The following is an 18,460-nucleotide window of genomic DNA, read 5'->3' on the forward strand; positions in this document are numbered from 1 at the left end:
ATGCTATGCTCTCGATGACACAACTCCTCTCATTCTAAGGTATCTCCTCCCCCCTATGTGATCCCAAAACGGGCGTCCATTTCCACTGTCGACCTCCTTCATGTCCCTTTCGCTACCAACCGACACGTGAGTCATCGCAATTAGGGAATATTCATCTCCACATCTGGTATGATACGTCTTCCTTGAATAGGAGAGACAAACAAAATTAAAAAAAAAAAACGTCGAAATTAAAAAAGAAAAAGGGGAAAAAGAGAAAAAGAGATGCAGAAGCAAAAGGCACTGCCTTGGGGGAGATATGCATTCTAAGGCAAGGGCCTGGGGTCCCCGCTCGCCTTCTTCTTTTTGTTTCTCCTCTGCCGCATAAAAACTTGATCATGAACGTAGCCATTATGCGCGCTGGATGGTGCTTCGTAATGATGAGATGAATATGATGCTGAAAGACAAGCAACCCAGACTTTGACAGGAAATAAAACCAAAAACAGCCCCAAGTATAAGAAAGAAGTAAATGAGAAAATGAGAGGAGAAAGGGACAGCAAGGAAGCCAAGAAGCCAAGACTCCCTCCTCTCCAATACACACAAACTAGTGTATTCTAATGGCTTCAAAAAGGCCCAAACTCAAGCTCGTATCGTTCACGCCGACGTTGGGAGTGGGCTCGCTCAGTAATTCCCATCGCCGAAGAACAAATGGGGAGAGCCTCTCCTGGGTCGTCGGGCCAATACCATACATTGCACCCATGCCCCTGGCTGCTGTGCTATGGGGCATCGTCGTCTTTTCCCTATGGGCAAGCATCAGCCCATCTGTCGCGGTGAGCTGCGGGACGCTAAAGATGTAGAATAGGCGAGCGTCCGAAGACGAGTGCAAGTTTGGCATCATGCCAGGCACGAGAAGAATGGACTTGGCGCAGTGAAGGCGCAGGTCATCCGGCAGGCCATCTGCCAACACGGTGGTGACATCAAAGACTTGTTGCCGCAGACTGGGGCCGACAATCTGGCTCGGCAGTGCTTCAAGCGCAAGGAACAGACGACAGAGAGTCAGAACAGTATGCGCTCGTGCTTCGTGGTGCGGAGGCAACACTATCTTGCCTTGGGCAGAAGTGGTCATGACAGATGCGCTCAATGGCTCCAACGACACGCTGTGGAGGAGCACGAATTTGAGCAGCATCGGTAACCAGTGCTCGATAATGGGTATCAGCAACCCCTTCATCTTGTCTTCTTGATCCTTTGGCGCAACAACGACTTCGACGAGATCTGACAACCTGTCGGCCAGGACGCCGGTGAGCTGAGCCGTATTTGGCGGCTGTTGGCCTACAACGATAGCCTCGACAACGCCAAGGAGCTTCTCCGCAAGGTATAAATTATTGCCATTCGCAAGGGTATCATGGAGACTGCTTGGATCCTTGGGCGACGATGAGGAAGTTGGTACTAGATCCAAAAACCGCGAACGGGCCTGGCTCTGTAAATGCCGAGAAATATCTTCACTTAGGCAGGGAAGCATAGTCGTCCACATAATGTTTTGTGCTTCAATGGCACGATCCATGGCCTTGGCAAATAGATCAAACTGAGAAGGGTGTTGTTGCTGTTGGCCATCTTCACCGTCGGCTTGGCGAGGTGCGGGAATGGAAAGGTCCATATTGAGCTTGATTTGACAGAAGGGCATAGTCAGCTCGTTTGCCAGGCGCAAGATTTGGTCATAAGGCGCAGCCGACGACGCGCCCTGATCCCCTTCCTGCTGGAATAGACTGCCAATGATCTCGTGGACGAGGCGGAACCCTGCCGGAGGGATAGTTTTGGCGCTGAATACTTCTGTTACATCCGCGGTGTGCACCACGATCAAGAGTCGCAAAACGTCCAGCACACGGTTGCGATACGTGTCATTGTCTAGTGGTAGGTTTGCGTTCCCATCTCGCGCTCGAAGGTCTGCGTATTCGACGACCGCGTGGCGTATGAGAGAAAGCAGGCCTTTGTGATGATTAAATTGGATAGCCCGCTGGTAGATGCCAAAGCGGTAGGCCTCTTCCTGGCTAAGATCGGTATCGGCAGGCAGCTTCGATAGGATCAAATGAAGCAGCTCCTGAAGATATGTCACTGCCCCTGGGTTCGCCAAGTCAGGTGGCGCTGCCGCATCAGCCTCTCCTAGGGCGGCAGCTCGGGTCAAGCTCGCAGGGCCTACCAGGAACGAAACAGGCAAGGCATCAGTTATGATCAGGAGGGGAAACACAGCATCCAATCGCTTCCGGCTCTTGAGCAACCGAACACGTCCAACCCAGTCGGACATGAGCTTGTCGAAATGCTGGGAGTCGAACAAACGAAGGCGGGTAAGAAGGGATGCGTGGATCCTGCGGTTGTCATCCATCTTGGCCCAGCCTGCTTCCAGTCTGCGTATGATGTATCCGAAGAGGCGATTCATGGTCGGGTGGTCGATACTGTTTCCACTAGCCAGCAGCTTCTCGATTTGTTCCGACACCTCGCCATCAGCGCCCGACGGTGGATTGACCATGTTATCCGAGATGGGGGAGCAGGCATCGGTCGCATTGTTGCGATCACTTTGGGCGAGCTCGTGGGCCAGATACTTTGAAATTTCCTGGCGGCTGGGCATCCGCCTGGAGAGGAAGCAGAGAGAAGCAAGCAACGGACGCGAAACCAAACCTTGCTCTTGATTGATGGCCTTTAGCCGCTCAAAGAAAATGTTGAATAAACGCTCCGCGCCACCCTGAGCGTAGAAGACTTGGAGATTCAGGTTGACGGTATCGACACAGGAGGCAAGCACCTCGATGTTGGTTGTTCTAGAGCAAAGTTTCAAGACGTCGCAAAGTGCAAAAAAGTCTTGAGTCCCCTCTAGAATAGTGCGTATCGCGGAGAATAGGCGTAGAGACACGGGCTGCACAGCCTTGACAAGCCTCAAGACAGTCTCCCGTAGGTGGAGGCCCACGGCCGTCTGCAAAGCTTTTGAGCTGCTGATGATTCTAGGAAGAAGTTTCCGCAAGGAAACCGGATTTCTACGGGACACGGGGCCATGTACGGGTAGACCCAAGGCGTGGTTAACGCACATGATGGCATTGCCAATGTCGCTTGCTTCTTCGGTAGTAGAATAGTTGGCAGCCCGTCTCAGGAGATTGGCCCGATCATCCTTCTGCTCTTCAGTGAGATAGCGTAATGGGAGGTGAATAAGCAGTCTGGTGGCGCAGGGAGCATCGTCGGAATCGACCTCGGAAGGGTGGCTACAGGCGCCGCGAGCCATGAGCCACTTTAGGTATTGGGGAACCGAAAACTGCCCAGTGCGAACCAGTTCCGTTACCAGTTGGTAGACGGTCTGCTTCCGGCCCCCATCCCCGGCTGGTATGGTGTCCATGTGCTCGAGGATCGCACCGGTGACGTTGACCCTGAGCGTGCTCCAAAACCTGATCAAGTTGGCCGCAATGTACACCCTTGCCAAGCCGGGACGGTAAAAGGAAGTGGCCCAGTCCACGGTAGTCCTGACGATATCAACCTTGTCGTCTCCAGTAGCCCAGCACTTCTGTGGCAGGTCTCGGTCTATCTGACTAAGAAGCGTAGCATCCAAAAGCCGCACCAGCTGTGGTCGCCCGGCCAATGGCGAGGCAGTGCTTGTGAAAGACAACTGGCCATTTCTGATGTTGATGTAGTGGTACGCTTCTCGGCCGACTTTGTCATCCCGTGGTAAGAAGGCATCTAGAGCATCTCTATACTTTGGCCAAAGGCCCGGGTCAATGAAGCTATCGGGGTTATTCCTGAGGAGCGAGGATAACAAGGTGGAAAGCTGGCTCGATAGCTGCATGAGGATATCCTTGTCAGGATGAATATGAATCTATCATTTCAAACGGTTAGCATACGTATCCACTCGTTCCCTCTCTTCTCAATCTCGTTATTCACTCCTACGGTAGTATTGCTTGGGGGCCCATAAAAAAGCAGGGAGAGAAACGTAAAATTGGAACAGCTGACTTACGGTATTGAGATGGGCAAGAAGGGAGTAAACAAGACGGCGTCCATACTTTCGGGAGCGTAAGATGTCGGCCCAGCAAATCTGAGCAATTAGGATCCACATGGGAATCTTGGACTGGGTGCTATGTTCCAGGCCAGACGTGATCCAATCAAGATAGTGATCTCGGTCAAGGAGCTGTTCGGCGTAAAGATTTGTTGCCAGTCGTATGCTAATCGGACAAAGGTCAGTCAGATTCAATGGAGGGCGAAGAATGGGGACGTCAAACTCACGCATAGGTCAACTTGGCCTTCCAGTCTTGTTCGCCAAACGCAGAGGCAACAGACTCTACAAATTGCTCCACGAAAAGGGTCCAATCCCTTATCCATTTGAATTCGCCTGCTATGGCAAAGGCGCCACCAGGGGCTCCCTTTCTCTTGAAAGCGCGAATCTCGTTGGCACCGACGCACTTGGCCAGCCAGACAGCTCGTTCGGTCGGCACGCTTTTGTTGAGACACTGGTCGAGGAGAGTTCGCCCCCGGATACCATGAGGGATGGTTCTACTGAGCCGACGGAGAGAGATGGCGGGATTCGCCAAATCCTTCATCCAGACCTCCCTCTTAGTATCGGTAAGAGTGACGCGGGGAGGAGGCTTAAAGGTCGACGGAGCAGTGACGTGGCCGCGATGCCTCCGCTGGTTAAGCACACCCATGAAGATGGTGGAGAGGGCACTCAGGCCGGTCTTTTGCTTGATGGCCGGTGATATTGTCATTCTCGCGGTACTCGTCTCGTTCTGGTTGCCGCGATCCCACGTGCCCTTCTGAATCGCTTCAGGGCTCCAGTCATCTTCGTGGTGCTTGCCGTTGCCGCCATGCCACGGAAAGAAGTCGGCATGTCCAGAAAAGAGCCCCCGACTAAACGGGTCACCACCTGCAGGGTTGGGCTTTTTATCCGCAGAGGGATAACGCGGGGCGTTCTTGGGAACCTCAACAGTCCATGGCCTGGGGCGGCCATCCTTCTTGAGGGCTGGCGTAGCCCTTGGAGGCGCTGCTAATCGCCTCGAGAGCTCTGGATATGTCTGTGATGTCGGCGGGCGTCGTCTGGGCATGGGTAGAGGATGGTTATCATTGTCGAAGTCGGTGGCCGAGGCCCGAGAAGGTGCCGGGCTCGAGCCGTCGACATCTACGGGGTCAGCCATGGACGGTCCACGCGACGTTGTGTGGCTCTGTGGTGACGAAGCAGCAGAAACAGATGCCGAGGCCGAGGCCGACATTGATGCTGAAGCTACGCTGCCAGGAGCGTCGATGTTGGAAAGTTCGAGGCGCAACCGAGAGCCGACTCGTCGCGGCGTGGTGACAAGGCGACCATGGCCTTGGGCATGGTTTGTGCCCTGGCCCTGCCCTTGAACTTGGGCCTGGACAGGGTCGAAGGAGTCGCTCGAGGCATCGCTAAGGGCCGAGTCCTTGCGCACCGGCGATGAAGGAAACAGCTGCTGCGACAGAGCGCGTTGGGGCGGAGGCCGCTGAACCGACGGCAGCGTCGTGCTGCTGAGGGCTCGCTGCGGCGGTCGCGGGTGGACGCCGATGGGGGTCCTGGAGGTCATCTCTCAGACGGGAGGTGAGGCGCCATCCCGTTGTATTGCTAGCTAAGGTATGAAGATGTGGATGCCAACGAAGGTAGGTACGAGGTACTGCTGGGTAGAGGTAGGTGCGGCGAGGTGGATGCGTAGGTACCGAGTCGATACTGTGCGATACGGGTAGCAGCCGGGTATAGGTAGCTGGTTGAGTTCGGAGAGGCGAATAGACGTTCCAAGGGCCGGTCGAGCCTGACGACAGTTGCCGCAGCGGAAAAGAGAGGTTGGGAAAAGGTCGATATGAGGCAGACGACGGCCGCGAGGAAGATGAGTGGACGTTGGATTTTTTTGGGCCCCGAGAAGAAGGTACGGAACCGTCAACCGATGTCCGGCAGAAGGGAGTTGTATTTTCCCGCTGCACCCGAATATCAGCCCCAGCCTCAGGCGTTGCGATAGCGCGCGCGGCAGCAAATCAGGGCTCTTGCCGCACGACTCGCGAGGACGGTTGATGTCCAGTGCGTATCTCGGGCGGGAAGATGCCGACGAGGCGGTGCAATGGAGTGCAGAAGCAGAAAAGCCAAGATGAAGTTCCAATGACGGAATGGAGGGAGGAAGAAGAAGAAGAAAAGGAGGGAGTCGATATGACCGACGGCAAAGGCGTTTTGGGAGAGCGAACAATGGCCGCGAGAGCGAAGCTGACGGCTCAATTCCCTTAGCACATCACCTCAACTATTTTTTGTTTCGCCAAGGTACGGGGCAGGGTGTCTGTATCTGTACCTGTCGCACAGCACGCCGAGGGCGTTCCGTATCTGTACCCTGGACACTGTGCGATGCTGACTGGACGCACAATTCCCACTAATCTTTGGGCCGCCGTAGGTGGTGTGACAGCCGTGCTGTGCTCCAGCTGCAAGTACGAGTACAGGCAGGTACTGCGGCACTAAGGCCTGAAGGCTGCGAGGGCACTGTACATGGAAACTTCCAAGGTCGTCTAGCGGCTTGTCCCCAGCGTACAGGAGGTCCTGACAACGGATTTTGCGCGGCTTTTTTTTTTTTGTTTCTTCTTCTTTTTCTTGTTCTCTCCTTTCCTTTGTATAACGTGAGATGCGTGACCACTACTAACCTACTTGACCCAACAACAACTTCCTATCTGCACAAGCAGTAGCACGGGGCGTGGAGCACAGCAGATCTAAAATTACATGTACTGAAAGGCAAGGTACTGGTACCTTAGTAACCTTGGCAGCGCCTCAATCACCAGCGCACAGGGACGATAAGAGGCAGCTCGGGTAATATCGACAGGGCCAGCACCTATTGCCCTTTTGACGGCTTGAACGATGTAAAACATTGAACCTTACACAAGCCCCCCTATTCAACCGCCACAAATCTCAAAGCGATATTGGGGATTTATCCTGCGGTATTGGGCACAAGAGGGCGCGATGCCTACAGCAACAGGAACAGGAACCGACGAGCAGAGGGGGCGTGCAGTGCTGCCTCTTTCGGACGGGCAAACAATTAATTTAGCAGCGCGATAAGGCACCAGAACTCATGGGTGGATTTGATATTCCAGTTCAATGGCAAAAAGCATCGCTCAGGGCCTTGTAGCGGGACTGCGGCCATTGGCGGGCGCTATGCACTCAGACATGGGCGCTAAACCACGGAAAGCTGCTTGCTCCGTACCTGATGGACTGGCCAAGGTACCTCTACAAATCAGGAACTCGCTCCAGCCCGCGAATGCGCCACATGCCACCACCAACATTTGCTGTGTGGCTGCGGCCACCCCGTTGCACCATTCCCCCATCCCCAAAATTTCCCCCTCAGATTCGATGGATCCCAGCTGCAAATAACCTCTCGAGTAGCGCGGAGCCAGCACCATTTCACCTCTTTGGCGCCTTTGTTGTACGGCTTGGCCATGTTGGCACGCACCATCCAGGCAAAACCAATGCTCGGTCAGTTCAGCCGCCCCCCTTCAGCCGAGTCGAGGCAGAGGCAGAGGCAGAGGCAGAGGCAGAAGATGACGGAACAATGTCCATCCAGACACGGCCGGAGAGACTCGAGCCCTCGGGGAGATGTTGCAAGTTGCATGATTCGTGACTTTGCTTGATACCACGTTTTCTCGCCATCTTCTCGCGTTGACAAGGGGTGAGCTTTTTTGTCCGGCCCGCCATTACGAAATATTCGCCTTGCCATTACTCAAGATCAAAGCGTGCAGTAGTAGTAGTAATTCCGACGACAACGAGACGGACTAAAAGCAAGGAAAGGCACGATGGCGGACCAATGTCCATCAGGAAAACGGACTACATTACTAGGTAGCACGATATCTGTCATATCTACTCCGTACTGCACGAGCACTTGGACTCCGGACAGCATGCAACCCCCGCACAAGATACCGACATGCATGCTTGGGCATGTACGAGTACAGTATGTCCCATCTCCATCCCCATCCCCATCTACAGGTGTGAGTCTGTAGGTATTGCCGTACGAGTGCATGTACGAGTCCTGCCTGTATGCTGCGAGGGCCGGGGTGCCTCTTTTCCCTCTGGTCAAAGAGCGCATGTAACTCGATGCCCTTGCCCGCATGTGCATGCAGCCACGCGATGCAAAGTGATAATCGGCGCAAACAAACTGACCGATATCATGGATATCACCTAGCCAAGATAGCACTTGTGCATGTAGGTACGAGACATGCAAGAAACTTTCTCCGAAACACAACTCTCCCTTGCCTCTCTGTACTCGCGGGCTCCTTGGTCGGTGATTTTGTCAAGCGTGGCGCCGCTGCGATCCCAATGGCAACTCTCGTATTGGCCACTTCAGAGGACGCCTGACCAATACACCTCCGAGGATAACACTTTGGCATTCGACATCGAATCCTCCATTCAAGCCCCAATCTCCCTCTAGGCGGAGTCAGAGGCGGTGAGGCAGCGCAGCGAGCGTTTGCAAGCAACAATAACGGTTTTCTCAGTGGCGTGCTCAAGTTTGCTACAATCTCCCTCGTTGCCGCAAGGACGGCAACCTAGCTCAGCGCCACAACGCAAAGAATATGGCCCTTTCGTCGTTGGGCGCATTCAGCTTGTACAGCAGCACGGCTCTAGTAATACGACCCTGGGAGTGATGGCGTCTGAGTCGAGAATGGACAACCCTGGCAGGGCAAAAGGCATACAGTAGTACTACTCGTACACAGGCCCAGGCCCCGGGAGCCTCGCTCGCCCTTCGGTTTCCAGGTCTCGCGGCCACTGCCCGGAGCAGTAGTCCGCATGCCAGCATCTGGGCTGGAGACCCCGAGATTGCCATTTGCCCTCGGCACGAATGAAGGTGGCTACTACTACCACTAGTCCCGGGTCTCGCTCGTATCGGACAGCCAGATCTGCCATCTGTCCCACTGTGTGACGCAGTAGGTCAAGACATTGTCTTGTCCGTAGGTACAGTAAGAATGCCCTCTTCACCCCGATGCCTGACTGAATATGTCGGCTGCTATTCCGTACAGAGTATCCACTATGTTGGTGAGGGGGGTTCATGATGATGATGATGATGAACGATGGTCAAGACTGTAGTTCAAGCCTCTGCATGTTTTTGTTCTGCTTCCCATCAACAAAGACTGGAACTCAGACTCGGCTACACCTGTTAGCCGTATATGTGAAGCTTTCATCTCCAAAACGGGGACTCGTCAACCGCTGCTGCTACCAAATTGATGTGGAAGCGATCCAACAGAGACTGTCTCACGCACCAGGCTATTGCCATACCTGGAGACCAAGATTCTACACGCCACCTACCGGGATCGGATACAGCAAATACCATTAAGATTGCACACAGGTAGCTACGCGACCTAGGCCGTCTCTCGGGGTTCGATGGTTTCTTGACCGTGGTACAAGTTCAAATGCTTCGGGCTTTACATGTGATAGCCGGACGCCCCTTGATCGTCCGCGTAGACGAAGCAAAGAGCCTGGCCCAGCCTCGGAGCGTCTGTCGGATCAAGCCCGTTCCGCAGCAGCTCGGGTCGGATACGCTCGATGGATGAGACAAGTCTTGCTTGATTACGGAGTGGTTTTCGTGGCACTTGATTGAATCGTCGTGGTCGAGGCCCAGCACATGCTTTGTTCGCGCGGGAGTCGGGCAGATATGGCATCAGCCTCCACGGGGGAAATGGGGAAACCTTTGGGCACCTAGCAAGCCGGACTCCATACATGCACGTCAAGAATGCACGTGTGCTTTGTACATACATGTAGGTAATATCGTCAAGATGCAAGGCCACGTCGACGAGTCCCCGTCTCATGTTACCCTAGACCCGATAATTCTCCGTCGGGCGATTCAAACGGAAATGCGGCTGCTCCGACGCGAATATATTGGGCTTTGAAGGGCATAAAGCACCATTTGCATAGATATGAAGAAACTTGTTGTATATTTGGTTCCATTCGAGATTGACTAACGGAGTCGCTCTGTGTTCCACGATTGTTGCGGTTTCCCAGAGCGTCACCGACGAGGAATCTTGACAGAATCAAAGGATTTGTACATACCTACCTATACGTAAAACACTACCTACACACACAAACAAAGTATAGCACATTTACATGTACTTCCTTATCTATGAACAGGCATCTAACGGAATCGTGACGAGCAAAAGCATCATTAGTAGAACAAGGCCTCTTCTGATCATGTGCATGTACTCGAAGCTGCCTAAGTCGTGGCGGTAGTACGAACTCTGACAGTGTCAGTTACAGACGCGCAAGATGAAACATCAACCCGAAAAAGAGAGAGAGAGAGAAAAAAAAGGTAATGTTACCGTTACTACTTGGTACTACTGCTAGCATCATACAAACACATGGTCCGTCACATTGTACAGGTCGGCGCGTCTCGAAACTCGAGGCACGCAATTCATCAAAGCTCACCAGCACCGGCCTCGTTGATGCTCCACTCGCTCCAGCCTTTCTTCTCGCCAGGCAACTGGATGCTCTGCCACTCCTCCTTGGTGACCTTGTTCCACTCGTCAATGGGGATCCATCCAATGTAGGCACGGTCGCCGAAGCCGCCAATCCAGTACACCTGCGTAACAACCAGCCTTGCCCACTCGCTGGCGTGGATGGGGTTGCCAGGCAGCCAGTACTTGGCATCGCCGTGTTTGGTGGTGTAACACGAAGCAAGCCGAACGGCCTCCTTGATGTCCGGGTTGATCGGTTCCAGATAGCCGATGAGCGAGAACCTGGGCAGGTTGGCGGCAGAGTAGGGCACCGTGTCTGGAGGCGAGGGGTAAGATGAGACGTCTGGCTCGGCAAGAGTCGAGGCTTCTTGGTTGTATTCCTTGTTGCCAAAGTACGGCACGTATGCAGACAGGCGAGAGAGGAGCGGGATGCGCTTGGCCGGCGGGTACGGCGGTTTCCACTCCACGGCCAGAGTCAGGTTGGACCCGGCACGGACGTTCTTGAAGCTGGTGGCGATCTTGATGGCCAGGAGCGTAGGGTTGCCTTGATCCTCGCAATCTCCGTAATAATCCTGTAGGCCGATTGCAATCCCGTCGAGCCCGTCCGGTCGTCGCTCCGCCGCGTCGGCCTCGCCAGAAGATGACGATTGGGGAAACACGGTGGACAAAGTGCCGAGCTTCGAGAGGGCCAAAACTCGGCGGCCCATTACTGCCGACTCGTAGCTCGATGGGATTCGCCTCTCACCGGAGCCGTCACCGAAGAGTGGAGCGGTGAGCTCGACAGCGGCGGCATAGCCGGAGAGACCACCAATGACACCGAGGAGCTTCATGGTTATCGATTATATAGATGAAAGAAAGCAATGATGATTATTTTTTGCGTCAGCACAAGTCAGTCAATCAACAGTTGACGTTGGTAGCAGGCGAGATTGGCGTTCTTTATAGGCGGGCTCCTCGGTCATGCGTTGCTAGGACGAATGCTGTCGATTCGACTTTACCCGAGGGAAGCCTTTGGTAAACGAGCTCGAAAGAAGAGGGAACTGCTCTGTAGAAAGTGGGATGTAAGACGCAAGGGGAAGGGGAAGATCCCCTGCTCGGGGGTCAAGTGATTGTCGAATGGCGTTTGGCAGGTGACTGAGGCCGAGATTGATAAGATCAGATTCGCGGCTGCGATTGGCCACTAGCTAGGTTGAGTGGGCTGATCGGTTACTCATGCGACATCCTCGGGGTATATGAACTCTATTGTCAGCTCTCTTGCAGTTGGAAATCCTCTACAAATGATTGAATAGGCGAAAAACACTTGGTTGATTATAGTGAGTGGGATTTTATTATTGTGACAGTATACAATGTAAACTGACATACCACCCCCCCTACGTATAGATACCTGGTACATACATGTATACCTTAGTAGGCATTTCAGACATGCTCCACTCCCTTGATTCAACCTCTTACGTCCTCGATATACTGTCTTCCATGATCTTTGTACCACTTTGCGAGCTTAGTGACCGGCGACAGCTCAAATGTCTGCACCAACTTGACTGCAGGCATTTGGGGATACCACTTTCTGACCTCGTCTTCTTTCATCGTACCGTCTTCCTCGACATGGTTCTCGACATCTGACGGGGAAGCGTCGACGTTGTACGACATCCACCCTTGCATTACGAGCTGTTTTGCCTTCTTCCAGGGCTCCATAACGGTGGCCGTCGGCCGAACTTGAGTCTGCAGCCTGGAAATGGTATCTCTGTGCCACTTGTCCGTGAAACTCCCGTCGGAAGCGCTGGCCATATCGAGTAGCAGCTGTTCAAGCCGCTCAACCTCTTCGCCATCTTCTATGTCCACATGGGCGAAGGATTTGTCCCCAAAGAGTCGGGCCACCGCATGGGGATGCCAAGATTGCCTTTCTGCCAGAAATATGTTTCCTGCCATCAGGTAGATGGTGCGGACGTTTGGAAGGCGGCTACCTTCACCAAACAACCCGGCTATCAACCGTTTGTCGACGTGATCCGCATCCAGCAGGATAGTTTTGGCTTCTTTGAGAAGCTTTGCCTCCAGAGGGATGAACCCATCTTTCGCTATGCGATACGGGGAAAGATCTAGTATGTCTTTGTGTCCATTGAACCATGCCCAAGACATGGGAGCGAGAAACTCATGGCAATAGAGGGCGCCATGCCTATGCGCAACGTATCGAGCCTCCCGACAGACACGGGAGATGGCCGGTGGGATGACAGTTGACCATTCTAAGAACGAAGGCTGAAGATAGCGGAAGGGCCGAAAAATCTGCACAGGCAAAGCCAGCTCCCATATAAGGCATCTCAGCTCTGGAGGTAGGCGAGAGAAGCAGGGAAACTCGACTACGCTTCCATGGTGTGACTTGAGCTGGCGTTCAAGTTCGTTGATGCGCTGTTCTTGAAGAAGCTGAACTCGCTGCAGCCTTTCTATCACGTGCTGTATTTCTTCAAGGCTCTTCAAAGTTGAGGTTTGCGAATTGTACACGCTTGGTTGTATGGAGGTTGCGGCACATGCTTCAGTCACGCAGCATGATGCATCCATGCTGACCATGGGGGAAAGCTTCGATTTTGGAAACGGCCTCATGAATAATTCAACAGGGTCATAACTTGGGCCTTGCATGGGGAATTGAAACAAGAAACTTTTACAGACACTCACGGCTGTCATGGTGAGGATGAAGGGATCTTTATATAGGCTCCATCGACAGTGAATGGCTGTTGGCAACTCCATGCATGTATGGGGTGAGATGAAGGAACACATTGGGATCAAGGCTCGTCTTTCAGCAGCAGTCATTGTTGGCTGAATGGATTCGTCGTCAATGGCCTTGCACGCTTTGTTGCGCCCGTTGATGGCGATTTCTTTGACAATTCTTGATCCGGAGTACATGTAGCTTCTACGGCTCGGATACACACAATAAAGAGGGAGTGATTGGACCTCACAATTCGGAAGAAGGTTATAAATCGATGGGACAATCTCAATAGAGACAGGAGGAAAGACATCACCATTCATGATGCAGAGAGTGTGTACGAGTACCGAGTAGGGCAAACCACGACAGAAGCGTTGAGGAGTAGCTGGAACTCTCACATCTTCCATTGCCAGGTCATATAATGGCCGAGGATATCTTTCCCCGCGTCATACGAGTACACAATTACCGTGTATAATCCAGAATTGACCATGTGGGGGCTGATTCGTTTGTTTGTTTGTTTTTCCTTTTGTTGAGGACATTTTCCCCCAGGGAAGAGCTTCAAGCCACCAGACTCTTCCCCACACCCTTTGACTCTGGAACATGAACACAAAGCAGCGGCAGATTCCACTCAGCTTGGTCTACCATACAGCCAGCCAGTGCTCGGGATCTGGCATTGTTGATTCCCCTCTCTCCTCCCTTGGGCCGTGCCATTTAGCATCGGATGCCACATGTTCAATGTTGTCATGGAAATGAGCCCTTCAGCTCAGACATTCCAGACACGCTAATCCACATGCAGAGTCAAGAGCAACATTAACCTCAGTCAAAGCCTGCGAAGCTTGTAAAAATCCGCAGGGAAAGGAATCTAGATCGAGACACTGGATAGGCATTGCCATTGGCATCTGCACGACACGCTGGATGCAACGCCGCAGCACCGAAATTTGATGTTGAGGAGGCTTGAAACAGCCCTGTAAAAGTATCAATCTAGGATGTTTGAAGCTGAGATTCCGATCCCCCCGCGGCTGAGGTCATCGCCGCCGCCCCCCCAAAAAGGCCGCCACCAGCCCAGCCTTCCGTAGCGGGTGCCACAGGGCGCTACAGGGCACAAATCACCGTTGAGCACTGCTGTCGACGCTACTGGAGGGCCAGTGCTAGCACCCGATAGCGCTGCTAGCTGCTGTTCTACAGTGGGCATCGCACCGCCCCACCCCGCGATAATGCTTGTTGCTGCTGCAACCATGTTGACTTTGAGATCCTCCCCAGGCCGGCGGATCCCAGCCAGCCCAATCACAGCAACATCCCACTTACCCAAAAAGCTCCCCCCATGCCGCTTTTTGCATAATGTTACCTTGATCGATCAAGAGAGGCTCGCAAATCAGAATCCATTGTCGCCAGCCCGTTTGACACAGCGAGCCGCAAGGGAAAGGAAAAAAGAGTAAGACGGAAATACCAGTACGAGTAAGCTTTTTGGTTTTGGGTTTGCTTTGTCTTCTCGTCTTGTCCCCGCCCTTGCGTTTGTTTGTTTGTTTTCCCTTGACCCTGCCTGCAGCTAACCGGCTCTTCTTCTCTTTCTTCTCTCTCTTCGCTGCCCACAGTATCACTCATCAACTTCTCTGACATCTTTGCGCCTCTCTAGCGGCCAGACTGATTTCATCTTCATTCACCGTTCTGGGGTTTGTTCCAATCTCCCCAAGCGCCTTCTCCACCTCGCTCCTCAAAGCCTCGACCAGTTGCACGACTCCAAGAGACAAAGAACGACGAGAGGGGATCCGCAAACGCACATACACCCATACCTGATCACACATACCGCTAGCAATAGTATACATACGCAGAAGCAGATATCCTCCGCCGCAGAAGCCCCCCCCCAGCCAATCGATTCGGCGGCAGCCTCTATCGTTGTTGTCCCCCTGGTCGACAGTCCCTCTCCACCGCCGCCACGTCACGCCTTGCAGCGGGTTAAAAAAAAAAATTATGGCCAGCTTCATGTCGAGTTTCTTCCCCGGCAGTAGTAGCATCAGCAGCAGCAAGGACAAGCCGCCGCTGGCTGGTGACGCCGCGCCTCGCCCCGTCACCCCAACCATGAACAACATCAACAGCTTCATCAACCCTCTCAACACGCCGCTGGGAAGCCCCAGCAAGAAGACGATCCCGCCTGGCGCCCACGACCTCCCCACAGTTTTCGACACCGCTATGAACTTGAATTCCCCCGGCGTCGAAACTCCCATCAGGCTGACGCGCCCGCAAAGCGTAGTCGCTCCGCTTTCGCCTGGCAAGGCCAGCAGCACCACCCAGCCTCCCCCTCAGCCTCACGTACAGCCCCTGGGCAAGCAGCCCATCGAGGAGCTCAGCGCTGCGGTCCAGGAAGCCGTACAAAGCGCAACAAAGGGCAGAGCGTCACCTGGCACTGGCCGAGCGTCTCCCGGCACTGGCAGAGCATCGCCTGGCACTCCCCGGAGGCGACAGCCTCAGGACAATGCGCCCGTGCCCCGTCTCGCCGCTCACGACCAGGACCGCCAACCCCACCACAGCCATGCGGCGCTCTCTCGCCAGCAGGCATACGAGACAAGGGACCGTCCCATTATCGCGAAGAGATTTAACACCGTTCGCGGTTTGACGGACGAGGAGCGTGAGATTCTCCAGAGACCCAATGTTCGCCGAATGGTCAATGTAACGCAGCTATGTAAGTCCATGTTCTGTGTGTGTACATGTGTGGAGGGGAGCCGGGGGAGGGGTTGAATCCTTTACCTCTGGATATTGCATTGCTGCCCACCAACCGATTGGCTGACTGAAATTTCCTCTCTGTTTGCAGATTTCCTCGATTATTACTTTGACCTTCTCACGTATGTTGGCGCGAGACAAAAGAGGCTGGCCGCCTTCAAGGCCGAGTTCCCGGAACCCCCCGAGACGGACGACGAAACTCACGGGCTTATGTGGTCCAAGTATACCGGCCGAGAGCGAGCCAACCTTCGAAAACGCCGGATCCGATTGAAACAGGGCGACTTCCAGATCCTCACTCAGGTCGGCCAGGGCGGCTACGGCCAGGTGTTCCTGGCACAGAAAAAGGACACGCGGGAAGTGTGCGCCCTCAAGGTCATGAGCAAGAAGCTGCTCTTCAAGCTGGACGAAGTTCGACACGTTCTCACAGAACGCGATATTCTGACGACGGCCCAGAGCGACTGGCTTGTTCGGCTCCTGTACTCGTTTCAGGACGACAAAAACATATACCTTGCCATGGAGTACGTGCCCGGTGGCGATTTCCGCACCCTTCTCAACAACACTGGGGTGCTGTCTAACCGACATGCCCGCTTCTACATCGCCGAAATGTTCTGCTCTGTCGGTGCCCTCCATAAGCTCGGCTACATCCATCGAGATCTGAAGCCGGAAAATTTCCTCGTCGACTCTACCGGCCACGTCAAGCTGACCGACTTTGGTCTCGCTGCCGGCGTTCTAGCCCCATCAAAGATAGAGTCTATGCGACTCAAGTTGGAACGGGCCTCGGAGACTCCCGTACCCTTTGGCAAGCCGATTGGGCAGCGGACCGTGGCCGAGCGTCGAGAGAACTATCGAACCATGCGCGAGAGCGATGTCAATTACGCAAAGTCCATTGTCGGCTCGCCCGACTACATGGCACCCGAAGTCCTCAGAGGGGAAGAGTATGACTACACTGTAGATTACTGGAGCTTGGGCTGCATGCTGTTTGAGGCACTCACCGGCTTTCCGCCATTCGCTGGCGCTACTCCCGACGAGACATGGCGGAATCTGAAGCATTGGAAAGAGGTTCTCAAGCGGCCTGTCTGGGAAGACCCCAACTACTTCTTGAGCAACCGGACCTGGAGTTTCATAACAACGTGAGTGAAAGCACCCCCCTCCCTCCGCACCACCAGATATATTGTCCCGACCTCCCTTGGCTAACATTGGAAAAAGATGCATCAATTCGCGAGCCAAACGTTTTTCCAACATCAAGGACATCTACGAACATCAGTATTTTTCCGAAGTGGATTGGGACACGCTGCGGCAGACGCGGGCGCCCTTTGTCCCGGAGCTGGACTCGGAGACAGACGCCGGCTACTTTGACGACTTCGGCAACGATGCCGACATGGCCAAGTACAAGGAGGTGCACGACAAACAGGCTGCGCTGGAGAACATGGCCGAGCGTGAGGAAGAGATGAGCAAGAGCCTCTTCGTCGGCTTCACGTTCCGGCATCGCAAGCCGGCCACGGAAGACGGCGTCGCCCCCCGGAAGCGCATCCCCACGGACGAGTCGTCGTTTGGGACCATGTTTTAGGGCAGACCAATGGGATACGAGTGGTGCTATCACAGGGCTGCATTCCGCCGGACGAGGTTTTCTTGACTTTTTTTGGGGGCTTTTTCTGAAAACTTTTGAGATATTGCATCACTGCAGATGTCTTTTTTTCCCCCTCTTTAATCATGTCATATTTTTCCGCTGCTTTGTTTGCTTGCTTTTGCTCTCTCTGGGTTTCCCTGTTTTCTTTTGACTTTCTCTCACTTTCTTATTCTGGTTACGATACCCTCAACGTGTCGACCATTGACATCAAAAACCTCATGTCAACTACTTCCTTTAATGTGCTATTACCAGCCATTTCCTTTTGTCTCCATTATTTTCACTTTTTCGTTCTTTTTTTTTTTTTCATCCTTTGTAAACAATGGTTTTGGAGTTGCAGAGAAATGGATCATCGACCAAAAACTTAAAAGACGCGCGGGTTGGTGTGAAGTCTGGCTTTCTCATGGTATAAAGGACGGCATGGGGGCGGACTGCCAGGTTGGCCGGGCTGGCATTGGGATTCCGGGGCGGAATTGATGCATTCATGTAGGAGTAACGAGCACGAGTATATGGTACACAGGTAGACGATCGAATGTATGACTTTTTTTGCATGGATGTCAGCGTGATCATGAGCCCAAAGTGGCGGCTGTGTTTTGTGATTTTGATACTCGTTTGATGCCCGTCAGTCAGCCGTCTTCACATTGTTAAACAAAATGGGAGCTTTCCAAAAATAGGAATTTATTGCCAAGCCTGTCTCTGTAGAAAGAAACACTTCCCACCGACGTCAAAACATCTTTCCAACTGTAAAGTAGTGCAATCAACTCCTCCCGTCATTTGCCCAGTCATCCAAAAACAAGGGGGGAAGCACCCAAAACATATATAGAAAAAACAAACAAACAATTATCCTTGCGCCACAGCCAATCTCCGTCAAGTAGAAAGCCTTTCCCATCGAGTTCTCTCGTGAAACGAAAAGGCAGAAACAAAGGAAAAGGTGGATATCCCTCATTCAAACGTTGAAAATAGACCGGATAACGACAACAAGAGAAAAAGAAAAAAAGAAAAAAACGGACTCGTTCCTC

General features: G+C 53.3%; 4 protein-coding genes across 4 annotated transcripts; 1 reads left to right on the forward strand and 3 right to left on the reverse strand.

Moving 5' to 3' along the window:
- Window positions 1–580: 580 nt before the first annotated feature.
- On the reverse strand, window positions 581–5,537 carry Triagg1_3845 (uncharacterized protein; the record flags this gene model as incomplete). Its single annotated transcript, XM_062898182.1, has 3 exons — window positions 581–3,823; window positions 3,962–4,166; window positions 4,228–5,537. The coding sequence occupies 3 exons, from the start codon at window positions 5,535–5,537 to the stop codon at window positions 581–583; spliced, it is 4,758 nt and encodes a 1,585-aa protein (XP_062757348.1).
- Window positions 5,538–10,373: 4,836 nt separating this feature from the next.
- Triagg1_3846 (uncharacterized protein) lies at window positions 10,374–11,243 on the reverse strand (the record flags this gene model as incomplete). Its single annotated transcript, XM_062898183.1, has 1 exon — window positions 10,374–11,243. One exon carries the CDS (start codon window positions 11,241–11,243, stop codon window positions 10,374–10,376), a length of 870 nt encoding a protein of 289 aa, XP_062757349.1.
- Window positions 11,244–11,850: 607 nt separating this feature from the next.
- Triagg1_3847 (uncharacterized protein) lies at window positions 11,851–12,960 on the reverse strand (the record flags this gene model as incomplete). Its single annotated transcript, XM_062898184.1, has 1 exon — window positions 11,851–12,960. One exon carries the CDS (start codon window positions 12,958–12,960, stop codon window positions 11,851–11,853), a length of 1,110 nt encoding a protein of 369 aa, XP_062757350.1.
- Window positions 12,961–15,070: 2,110 nt separating this feature from the next.
- Triagg1_3848 (uncharacterized protein) lies at window positions 15,071–17,384 on the forward strand (the record flags this gene model as incomplete). Its single annotated transcript, XM_062898185.1, has 3 exons — window positions 15,071–15,779; window positions 15,909–16,947; window positions 17,024–17,384. The coding sequence occupies 3 exons, from the start codon at window positions 15,071–15,073 to the stop codon at window positions 17,382–17,384; spliced, it is 2,109 nt and encodes a 702-aa protein (XP_062757351.1).
- Between the last annotated feature and the right edge of the window lie 1,076 nt (window positions 17,385–18,460).

The sequence above is a fragment of the Trichoderma aggressivum genome, assembly GCF_033847375.1.
Source record: "Trichoderma aggressivum f. europaeum strain CBS 100526 chromosome Unknown scaffold_011, whole genome shotgun sequence".
In the NCBI taxonomy this organism is placed as follows: Eukaryota; Fungi; Ascomycota; class Sordariomycetes; order Hypocreales; family Hypocreaceae; genus Trichoderma; species Trichoderma aggressivum.